Source organism: Eriocheir sinensis, chromosome 37, assembly GCF_024679095.1.
Source record: "Eriocheir sinensis breed Jianghai 21 chromosome 37, ASM2467909v1, whole genome shotgun sequence".
NCBI lineage: Eukaryota > Metazoa > Arthropoda > Malacostraca > Decapoda > Varunidae > Eriocheir > Eriocheir sinensis.
This window is the reverse complement of record NC_066545.1, coordinates 10,954,071-10,966,570: the sequence shown is the minus strand read 5'-3', so window position 1 is coordinate 10,966,570 and position 12,500 is coordinate 10,954,071. Positions and strand designations below refer to the sequence as shown.

The 12,500-nt window shown below is 41.9% G+C and overlaps 1 protein-coding gene across 1 annotated transcript in view; it reads left to right on the top strand.

The window, feature by feature from the left end:
- Window positions 1-12,500, top strand: part of LOC127008198 (acetylcholine receptor subunit alpha-1-A-like) — a 61,907-nt gene that overhangs the window by 5,883 nt on the left and 43,524 nt on the right. The window contains exon 2 of the mRNA XM_050879905.1: window positions 11,246-12,239. Within this exon, the coding sequence (XP_050735862.1) occupies window positions 12,179-12,239 (61 nt within the window). The 5' untranslated portion in view covers window positions 11,246-12,178. The remainder of the gene's footprint in view (window positions 1-11,245; window positions 12,240-12,500) is intronic.

Here is a 12,500-nt window from a genome sequence, read left to right as displayed (position 1 = left end):
AGATGGATACACTGGGACAGACAAACAGACAGACGGAGATGGTCGGACAGGTAGAAGGTTACCTGGAGGGAAGAAGGACGAGGGAGGGAGAGGGAGGGAGGGAAGAGGAAGCGAGAAAAGAAGGAAGGGAGAGAAAGAGGGAGGGAGGGAAGGACGAGGGAGGGAGGAAGGAAGGGAAGAAGGGGAGAAAGAGGAGGAGGAGGGAGACGAGGGAGGAGGGAAGAGGAAGCGAGAACAGAAGGGAGAGAAAGAGGGAGGGAGGGAAGAGGAAGCGAGAAAAGAAGGGAGAGAAAGAGGGAGGGAGGGAGGGAAGGACGAGGGAGGGAGGGAAGAGGAAGGGAGAAAAGAAGGAAGGGAGAGAAAGAGGGAGGGAGGGAGGGAAGGACATCACTTCAGAATCCACCACCACCACCATCACCACTCCACTCATGCCCACGCTGCTCCCCCCCGCTTCCCCTTCACTATATGCATGCCCCCCCCCTCCCCCTCCCCTCCTCTCATCCCCCCCCCTCTCATATCCCTACCCTCCTCACACCTCCTCCGAACGTGCCCAGCTGTCAAAAAGGGTAGACCATCCCCTCCTCCCCTTCCCCCCATCCCCCTCTCCCTTGTCACCCCCCCCCCTTATACTCCCCTTCAGCCAATGAGCGTCGGCCTAGCACGTCCCGGCACTGTGGTTGGTCAGGTGAGGGCCAATAGGAGGGCGGGCAGGTTAATTAGTTTGAGGTGATGCATGTTATTTTTGTTTTGTTTTGTTTTTTTCTTGTTCTGGTGCATGCGTGGTTGGTGGTTTGGTGATGGGGTGAGGTGTTGCGTGTGTGTTTCTGTTGCCTTGGTCTGTCTGTCTGTCTGTCTGTCTGTCTGTGTTCTGTATTTTGTTTGTTTCATTTTTTTTTGTGTGGTGAATATTATGTTTGTCTTGTTTGTTTTTTGCGTTGTCTTTTCTTGTAGTTTTTTTTTTGTTGTTGGTTTAGTTACATTTGTCTTTTTTTTACTTCGTCTTTTTAATTGTGTTTTCTTTTCAATGTTTTTTTTCCCCATTCTGCCCTTTTTTTCTTTTTATGTTAGAAAGGTGTGTGTTTCTTCTTTCTTCCTCACTTTCTTCCTTGCTTCCATTATTTTTTTTCCTTCATTCTTCGTTTCTTTCCATCCTCTCATCTTTCTTCTTCATTTTTCAATCTTTTTCCTTTTTATTTCTGTATTTTCTTTGCTTCTTTTCATTCTATCTTCTTTTCTTAACGCCTTTCTACTCTCTTCTATTTTTTATCTTTCCTTCCTTCCTTCCTTCCTTCCTTCCCTTCGTTCATCCTATCCCTATTTCTTTACCTTCCGCATCTTCCTTCCATCCTTCCTTCTTTATTCTCCTTTTTTCTCTCAGCTCTATTTTATACTTTATTTATCCTTGACTAAAGTTCTATGCAAGGAGTGAGATAAAGAGAGATAAGAGAGAGAGAGAGAGAGAGAGAGAGAGAGAGAGAGAGAGAGAGCTACTTACCCCCCACTCCCCCCTCCCTCGGGCATGGCAATAAAATACTAACCTCGTTCTTAGATCTTTGGCCGCGGCTTCTACTTACCAAAATATGTAGCCAGGTAGCGGAAAGGTAAAAGAGGCGGCAGGTGTATTAATAAGTGTCAGAAGGTATTAGCAGGTGTCAGAAGGGGCGTCAGAAAGTGTCAGGAGGAAGGTCAGTATCAGGAGGCATTAGAGAAACATAATATAGCATGTATCATCAGGTAGATTATGTAGTGTTATCAAGTGTGTATTAGGGAGTATATATTGTCAGGAGTATTTGGGAAGTGTTAGGAGGTATAGGAAAGTGTATCAGGTAGGATAGGTGGTGTCAGGTAGGTAGGATGGTATTAATAGGTGTCTCGTGTCAGCATTTGTCAGGAAGCGTTAGGAGGTATTAGGAAGGAAAGAAGGAAGAGAAGTGTCAGACAGTATGAGAGTGATACATCAGGTTTGGCGTGTGTTAAGATGTCAGGAGGTATGTGTTAGTGGGTGTATCATGTCAGCAATCGCCAGGAAACATCAGAGGCTATTAGGAAGGAAAGGAGGAAGGCAAATGTCAGCGAGTGTTGGATAGTGCGATACAGTCCGTCGTAAGATAGAATGTGTCAGGATGAGTTTGAAAGGGAGTCTTCAGGGGATGGAAGGATGCTATTTTGAAAGTGATGAAGGAATGAAAGAACTTAAAAGGGATAATCTAATGTTATTCTCAGAGGGATGAAGGAGAGAGGGAAGCTGATAAGAAGGTTGTTGCTTTTAAAAGGAGGAAAATATAGGGAAAATTAAAGAGATGGAAAGGATGGCGGTTTGAAAGTTATAAAAAAATATTGTTAACTTTAAATAAATAAGCGAATGATATAGAATTAAAGGGATGGAAGGCTTTGATTTTTAAGGAATAAAGAAGTTGCTGTTAACTTTAAAGAAATAAACGAATGATGATATTTTAGAGGGAGGGAAGGATTTTATTTTTAAAGGGTTAAAGGAGTTAATGTTAGTTTTAAAGAATGAATGAATGTTATAAGTTTAAATGGACGGAAGGGTATTAACTTTAAGGGATTTAAGTGATAAGGGAAAATGTTAATGAAGAAGAAGAGGAAGAAGAAGAAGAAGAAGAAGAAGAAGAAATAGAAGGAAAAAGATGATGAAATGAAACAAAAAATACAAAGAAACAAAGCTAAAAATAAACAAAAAGATGGCATTCTGTTAGTTTTTTCTTATTCCATAGAACTAAATAGTGTAAGTTTTTTTTTCGAAGTAAAGAACGAATGCTACAAGGTTATAAGGTTAATAAAGGGCTTAGAGAAAAAGAGTGACGGCCATGACGGTGCTAATCTTGCAGGGTTGAAAAAAGGGCAAAAAAAAGATGTGTCTAAGAGGATGATGGGATTTTAATGCTTTTTTTTGTTAAGGGCAATATTGGAGTACTATTAAGGGAGAAAAGGGTGAGTATAAGAGAATAGGGTGAAGAAGTGTGACAGAGGGTGATAACTTAAAGGGTAGAAGGGGAAGATGATAGTTAAGGGTGAAGAAGGGCGACAAAGGGTGCTGAATAAAGGGTGAGGATGGGTGAAGCTGATAATTAAGGGTGAAGAAGGGTGCAAATGGTGGAAGGGTGTGAAGAAGGGTGAAGCTAGAAGTAAAGGATGAAGAAGAGGGACAAAGGGTGATGATTCAAGGGTGAAGGGTGAAGGGCGTGTGTCTTAAAGGCGACAAAGGGTGAGAATTCAAGGGAGGAAGGGTGTGGTCTTGCCTCAGAGTGAAATATGTCAGGGAGAGGTTTCCCATCACCTTATATGGAATGGTTTTGTTGTGTGTCTGTCTCCTCCCCATACCCCCCTTCTCTCTCTCTCTCTCTCTCTCTCTCTCTCTCTCTCTCTCTCTCTCTCTCTCTCTCTCTCTCTCTCTCTCTCTCTCTTATCCATCTTTTTGTTCATTTCCAGCTTTGTTTGTTTGTATTTTTTGTTTTATATCTTCTTTTTCTTCTTCTTTCTTCTTCTTCTTCTCTTTATTTTGTTTCTTCTTCTTCTTCTTCTTCTTTTTCTTCTTCTTCTTCTTCTTCTTCTTCTTCCTCCTCCTCCTCATCTTACATTCGTTATCTGCAATTTTCTGATTTTCTTCTTTCTCTTTTTTTTTTACCATTTTTCCGCCACGCTTCTCCGATTCCACTTATCTTCTCTTCCTGTTATCTTCTTATTTTCTCCTTCCCTCCTCCTTCTCCTCCTTCTTCTCTTTCCCGTTCTTCTTATTTTCTTTTTTTCTTATTTTTTTTATGTTCTTTTGTTTCCCTTCGTCTCCTTTTTCCAGTTTTTATTTACTTTTCTTTCCTGATTCTCTTCGTTTTAGTTCTTCTTCATATTTCCTTTCATCATCTTTTTTCTATTCTTTTCTTTTCTCTCTTTTCCTTCTCTCTTCTAGTCTTCGTGTCATCCTTTGGTCTTTCCTTCATTCCCTTTTCTTTCTTTCTTTTGTTTTGTTTTCTTTCTCTTCCTCTTTGTTCCTCGTTCATGTCCATTCTTTCCTTCCTCGACACTTATTGCCTCCCTTCCTCCCTTCCTTCCTTTCTCCTTTCCTCCCCCTTCTTCCTTCCCTCCCTTCCTTTCTGTCCCTTCTTCCCCCTTTCCTCCCCCTCCCTTCCACCTTCCCTCCCTTCCTTTCTGTCCCTCCCTTCCTCCTTTCCTCCCCCTCCCTTCCACCTTCCCTCCCTTCCTTTCTGTCCCTTCTTCCCCCCCCTCCTCCTCTTCCTTCTCTCTCCCTCCTTTTTTTTTCTCTCCCACCCGCCATTTACCTCTTTTCTCTCCTCCCTCCTCCTCTCTCCCACCCGTCCCGCCGTCCCTCCCGCCCATTCCTCAGTGTCTCCTAATTTTTATATTGTGGTCATCCTTGTTCTCTCTCTCTCTCTCTCTCTCTCTCTCTCTCTCTCTCTCTCTCTCTCTCTCTCTCACCCCGTGTTTTTCATCACGACTTTTTAACCTTCATCCACGCAGTTGTCCCTCCTCCTCCTCCTCCTCCTCCTCCTCCTCCTCCTCTTTTCCTTCATTCTCTTCTTCTTTTTCATCTTCTTCTGTCTACTCTTCCTCATCTTCTTTTTCTCTTGTTGGTGAGAACGTGACAAGTTATTTTATTTTATCTTTTCAATATATATTTTTCATTTTATATATTTATTTCTGCGTCTTTATTATTATTTTTATTATCTGGGTTGATCTTTTTTTATTTGGGGTGGTGTGAAGTTCTTGAGGGAAGCGTTGGAATGTGTGTGTGTGTGTGTGTGTGTGTGTGTGTGTGTGTGTGTGTGTGTGTGTGTGTGTGTGTGTGTGTTTATCTTTGTGACTTGCTGTGACCTGTAACTCGTCTTGTGACAGTACGTTGATGACCCATTGTGTGTGTGTGTGTGTGTGTGTGTGTGTGTGTGTGTGAGAGAGAGAGAGAGAGAGAATACTTTAGAACAAAAAAAATGGTATACACACACACACACACACACACACACACACACACATACACACGTGCCCCTTACAAAGACATTTTTATCATAATAGTAAATCGAACTTCATCATGAATAAACTATCCTCTGACTACTTAACAGACACACACACAGATGAATTAAACTGGACAAAACTTCCTTATTTTACTTATTATCTTCATTCTTTTCTCTCTTTCTTCTCTTCGCTTTATTTCTTCTTCTTGTTCCCTTTCTTTATCTTCCATTTCATCTCTTTGTATTTACTTTTCCTTTTCATCTCTTATTTATCACGCAAAAACTACACACACAAAAAACGACATAAAAAAGGAACTGTAAATCTATTCCAAGTCCTATATACTTTTTTTTGTTTATTTATAATTCTTTCTGCATATTTAATTTCGAACGTGATTTTACTCAATTCAGATTTTCCCATCAACAATTCATCCTTCAACCTCCTCCACTTTAACATGGCAACAATGATTCAGTATCGGACGGGGATAAAAAGTGTTCAATTAACGTTGGCTTTTTGCTGGAGGGCGTAGCTTTAAATGAATACACCGGTGCGGAATTGATAGGGAAGGTGAAGTGGACTGAATGTTGTGTGTGTGTGTGTGTGTAATGCGAACCGTTCCTGCTGTATATGTCCGGAAATGGAATGATATGAACCTGACCAGCTATGCGTGACCGGGCAGTGTGTATTTTTTTTTTAGCAGAGAAAACAACGTCAAAAACAAAAAGCATACAAACAAACAAACAATAAAAGCCCGCTCTACACTGCTCCTGTAAAACCAAATTGAAAAGAGCGGTCTAAAGAGAGATCATCTTACCTGGTTATATATAGATGTGAAATGGTGCCTGGTATATGATAATTACGTGGAATGGAGGAATGTAAATCTCAGCTGATATATGTATGTGAAATGGTTCCTCGTATATATGTCGAAGGGAGTAATGTAAACCGTATCTGGCGTATATATGAGTGTGATAATTGTACCTGCTGTTAAATGGAGTAATGTTAACCTTGCCTGTATAATCTATCTATCCTTATCTATCTACCTATCTGTCTATATCTATCTATCTATATTTTTCAGTCAGTCCATATTAATCAATCAGTATCTATCTATCTATCTATCTATCTGTTTATCTAACTATCTATATCTATCTCTACACCCGAAATTGATCTCTCTTTTGGCTACTGTTTACTTTTATCCTTTTCTATAGAGCAGCATGTAGCGGGCTTTTTTTTCTATTCTTTTTTCATGTCCTTGAGCTGTAAAAAATCCATCTATCTATCTGTCAATCAATCTATCTCTATTTATACAGGGTGTCCCACGAGTTATGGTAAATACTTTGAGAGATGATATATCAGGTAATTCTAAGTGAAAATTACTCTATACACATATGCTCGTTTTTGCTTTATTATGCTGAGTGTTTAGGTGTGGCGGTTTGTGTGCTGCCGGGGGCTGCGGGGCCATGTTGTGTAGGGAGCAACAGCTGACTGACTGCCCGGGCGTGATGCCGCCAATCTGTAGCCTAGTGATAAACATTTGCATTTATTACAACATGGGGCTGCATTATCAACAAATAACACTTACTGAGTGACCAAATAAATTACTGTGCGGGATAATCAAAGAAAAATACTCGAACTTAACAATGGAACAGTTAGAAAAACGCACATGGCAACTCACTGCGCTCACTGTGGGGCTGTGACAGTTGACACAGTGTAGTGTTTAAACGCCAGTGTGATAACTCACCTTACAACAAGTGTTCAAAGTGAGAGCCAGAGGTTATTTCGATAAAGTGTAGTCAGGAAACACTTCTCAGTGCGACGTTTACGCGCGCCTCAACAGACTGTCGGCATTCCTTGCTGTGAGTTGCCATGTCTGCATAAAGCGTTTTCTAACTGTTCCATTGTTAAGTTCAGTATTTTTTCTTTGATATTATTTTTATGTTCGTTTTTGTGTGTGTTTGTGTGTGTGTGTGTGTGCGTGTGTGTGTGTGTGTGTGTGTGTGTGTGTGTGTGTGTGTGTGTGTGTGTGTGTCATCCTGTACAATCTTGGTATAAAAAGGAATATTGTCTCATTTTCTTACTATCATTATCATTATCATCATCACCATCAGTATACCATTATTATTATCATTATTCATCATCTTCACAACCATCATCTCTTCCTACTTACTCCTCTTTCTCTTCTTTGTCTTTTTTTCTCTCTTTTAATGTGCGTCTTCTTTTTTTATCTTTCTTCCTTTCTCAATCTACTTTCTTTTTTCTTTTCTATTATTATCATTATCCATCATCCTCACGACCATCATCTCTTTCTACTTACTCCTTTTTCTCTACTGTCATTTTTTTCTCTGTTTTAATGTGCGTCTTCTTCTTCCTTTTATCTTCCTTCCTTTCTCAATCTACTTTCTTTTTTCTTTTCTATTATTATCATTATCCATCATCCTCACGACCATCATCTCCACTTTCTCTTCTTTGTCTTTTTTCTCTTTGTTAATGTGCGTCTTCTCCTTCCTTTTATCTTCCTTCCTTTCTCAATCTACTTTCTTCTTTTCCTTCCTCTCGTTTATTAAGGCGTCCGTGGAGGCCATTCCTTCAGGCCACAGGTTAGGTGTACAAGGGTCCCTTAACCACCCTAAAAGGACATTCCACGCCCCTCCCTTACCTTCCCTTACCCTCCCTCCCTTACCCCCTCCTCCCTTGTCACCGTCCCTCCCGCTCCCTTCCCCCCCTTCCCATCCTTTCTATACCCTCCCTTGTACTACTTTCCTCTTCCACCCACCCTTATCCCTTACCTCCCTTACTCTTCTTTCCCCCCTCTCCATCCCTCCCTGACCCTCTATCCTCTCCCTCCCTTCCTTACCCCCCTTCCTCTCCCCCTCTTCCACTCCTTCCCATACCCTCCCTTACTTTCCTCTTCCTCCCTTCCTTAATTTCCTTTCCTTACCCTCTTCACTTCCCCATTTATCCCTTACCTTGTCTATCTTCTTCCTCCCTTCCTTACCCTTCTTACCCTCCGCTCCCTCCCTCCCTTACCCTTCTTCTCTCCCTCTCCATCCCTCCCTTACTCTCTCTATCCTCTCCCTCCCTTCCTTATCCCCCCTTCCTCCTCCTCTCTCTCTCTCTCTCCCTACCTTCACCACCTCTTCCCCTCCCCCCTTAACCTACCCCCCTCCCCTCCATCCCCTCCCCCCCTCCCTCAAGCCTAGCCACCCTTCCTTAACGAGCCTAAACCGTGACCCCTATGTCTCTCTCTTAATTACTGGGCCACGACGCAGAGGGGAACGATGGCTAATGGGGGTGATGGTGATGATGGTGATGGTGGTGATGATGGTGATGGTGGTGATGATGGTGATGGTGGTAATGAGGATGGGTGTTGGTAATTATAAAGACGATGGTGAAGTTAGTGATAGTGGTGATGATGATGGTGATGATGATGGTGGTGATGATGGTGACGGTAATTAGAGAGTGAGGGTAATTATAAAGATGGTGAAGTTGATGATAGTGATGATTATGATGATACTAGTCAATATAAACAAAACATTATCTTCTACTGTTACTACTCTACTACTACAACTACTACTACTACTACTACTACTACTACTACTACTACTACTACTACTACTACTACTACTACTACTACTACTGTGGGCGTGTAACTTATGCTTCTACAAGATTTAAAATGAGATATTCTTTTATTTATTTATCATTATTATTTCTCTCTCTCTCTCTCTCTCTCTCTCTCTCTCTCTCTCTCTCTCTCTCTCTCTCTCTCTCTCTCTCTCTCTCTCTCTCTCTCTCTCTCTCTCTCTCTCTCTCTCTCTCCATTCCTTTACACGTGAAGAAACAATAACAACCAAACAAACATTCCCTTAGAGAGAGAGAGAGAAAGAAAAGGTTCTTTTGAGTACCAACTGATAATCTCTCTCTCTCTCTCTCTCTCTCTCTCTCTCTCTCTCTCTCTCTCTCTCTCTCTCTCTCTCTCTCTCTCTCTCTCTCTCTCTCTCTCTCTCTCTCTCTCTCTCTCTCTCTCTCTCTCTCTCTCTCTCTCTCTCTCTCTCTCTCTCTCTCTCTCTCTCTCTCTCTCTCTCTCTCTCTCTCTCTCTCTCTCTCTCTCTCTCTCTCTCTCTCTTCCTATCTTCCATCCTTCCTTCCTCTCATTTTTATCCTTCCTTCCTTTTTTCTCTCTCTCTTCTCTCTCTCTCTCTCTCTCTCTCTCTCTCTCTCTCTCTCTCTCTCTCTCTCTCTCTCTTGCTTAGTCTCCTCCCCTCTTTTCTTCCATTCTTTATTTTTTCCTTCCTTCCTTCCTTCCTTTCCCTATTCTTTCCTTCCTTTCTTCCCTTTTCCCTCCCTTCTTTTTATTTCCTCTTTCCTTCCTTTCCTACCTACCTTCCTTCCTTCCTTCCTTTCTTTATTTCTTTCTTTCTCCCATCTTCTCACCTTCCTTCCTTCCTTCCTTCCTTCCTTCCTTTCTCTCTTTCTTTCTTTCTTCCATCTTCTCACCTTCCTTCCTTCCTTCCTTTCTTCCTTCCATCTTATCACCTTCCTTCCTTCTACCCTTCCTTCCTCCATTCCTCCCTTTCTCTCTCCTTCCTCCCTCCCGCCTCGCCGCTATCGCTCCCCTTCAGAATACGGGAGGAGGGAGATAAACTAGGGGAGGGGAGGGCGTGATGAGCGCCATATAAGGGGAGGAAGGCGCGGGGAGGAAATGGAAAGGAACCGCCATGACAGTACACCAGTGATTGTCTCCGTGTTCCTCTCTCTCTCTCTCTCTCTCTCTCTCTCTCTCTCTCTCTCAAGGTAATGTTTGTTTTGGCTTTTTTTGTTTTTTCTCAGTTTTTTTTATAGTCTAGGTTTTTTTCGTTTTTGTGGTTTGTTGTTGTTGTTGTTGATGTTGTTGTTGTTGTTGTTGTTGTTGTTGTTGTTGTTGTTATTGTTGTTGTTGTTGTTGTTGTTTTCTTCTTTATTATTATTATTATTATTATTATTATTATTATTATTATTATTATTATTATTATTATTATTTGTACTACTATTAATTATCACATTCATTATTATCATTGCTACATTGTATTAGTCCATTTACTATTCTTACTTTGTGTGTGTGTGTGTGTGTGTGTGTGTGTGTGTGTGTGTGTGTGTGTGTGTGTGTGTGTGTGTGTGGTCTGGGGGGAGGGCGTCTCGGCATGTAAACAAGCAAGGAATAAATATTAATAGAGATAAACAGATAACAGCAGGAACAGACAGACAGACAGACAGGCGGACTGACAAAACAGCCAAATGAAGACGATAATGAGTATAAATAACCGGGTAGACAGACACACACACACACACAGACACACACACACACACACACACACACACACACACACACACACACACACACACACACACACACACACACACACACACACACGTTCATGTATTCCATTTTAACATTCAAACAGAGATACAGACAAATAGTAAGGCTGTCAGACATACATACATACATACATACATACATACATACATACATACATACATACATACATGCATATTTAGGTATTTAAGGAAATTGATCATTCTTTTCACTTCCTCTGTGTTTTTGTATTGAAGGAGTGAGTTAGTTTTTAATATTGATTTGTTTTGTCCTTGAGTTGCTTCCTTAACCGTAAAACAATAGACAGACATACAGACGCACACATGTAAAAAGACAGACACACGGACAGACAGACAGACAGAGAAACACACAGACACAGACAGACAGACAGACAAACACACAGACGTACAGACCAACACACAGACATATATACAGACACAGACTGACAGACAGACAAACACACAGACACAGACAGACGTACAGACCAACACACAGACATATATACAGACACAGACTGACAGACAGACAAACACACAGACACAGACAGACGCACAGACTGACACAGACATATATTCAGACACAGACAGACAAACACATAGACATACATACATACAGACAGACAAACACAGACGGAAAGACACAGAGACCGACAAACAAACAGACACACACATTCAGAGACAGACAGAGGCAGCGAGTAGCGGGCTTTTTTTAATTTTTATTATTGTGTCCTTTTTTTGAGCCCTTGAGCTGTCTCCTTTGTTGTAAAAAAAGATACAGTTAGCAAGTTCAAAAGAGCAGTCAGCATGAAAATATCGTTAGAAGATAGACAACATTTCTCTTTATTTATTAGACAGACAGACAGACAGTTGCAAGATAACAATAGCATGCGCACTAATGTCTCTCCTCTTTCCTCCACAGCCTGAGCGTGTGTGCGTCTCTGTGTACGTCTGTGTGTACGCCGACCTGCACGCACATCGAGGCCTCAAGACCACACACACACCCGATGAAAAACGCACACGCCCTTGAGAACCTCCGCACATCCCTCAAAATACGTACACACACATACATACACAGCTGTGGATTTGACTTACACGCGTACATAACGCTCAGATAACGTAAACAGAACACGAAAAAACGCACATAGAACCGTGTACAGTTTTAACACACACACACACACACACACACACACACACACACACACACACAAATGCCCTTGGAATAAAAAATAACCGCACACACGCACATACGCACACTGACAAGTACACACGCACATAGACATCCATTATAACACACACACACACACACACACACACACACACACACACACACACACACACAAAGGGAGGATGACAGAACATGGATGACAGGAAACACAGCATCCACATCATGACTTCTTCACCCTAGCTCATCCACATCCATAGTTAGCTAATCATCCACATCGTAGCTTGTGGATGTGCCGTTGCTAAGACTGAAACATCCATCCCGCATCCACCTGCATTTACACCTTATCCATATTCCTATCCACACTAAGTTATCCACATTCTTAGCTATTCATTGTCATCCATATCCTTTTCCTTAGTCTTGTTCATACACCTTTTTATACATACAGAAGGTTCACCCATACGAGCTCATCCACATTATAAATAGCATCTTAGTTCATCCACATCCACTCATCCACTCACCCACTCATCCACTCTTCTCATCCATATAGTTTACTCTCACCCACTCTTCCTCCTCCTCCTCCTCCTCCTCCTCCATCCCGTCTTCCTCCACATCAAACAAGACATCTTCACCTCCTCCCACCTCCTCCACACACACACACACACACACACACACACACACACACACACAATGGGCGGCCAAACGAGGGCGTGGGCGGTGCTTGGGTTGTGTATGGCTGTTTGTTTCTTGGGTGAGTAGATTCTCTCTCTCTCTCTCTCTCTCTCTCTCTCTCTCTCTCTCTCTCTCTCTCTCTCTCTCTCTCTCTCTCTCTCTCTCTCTCTCTCTCTCTCTCTCTCTCTCTCTCTCTCTCATGTTGCTATTATTTTTTCCGTTTTCCCGTTCTGTTTTTCTTTGTTTTCTCTCTATTTGTTTTCTTTCGTATCTGTTTTGCATCCTCATTCCTCCTCCTCCTCTCTTCTCTTGTTCTTTCTCTCTTCCTCTTCTCTCCTCT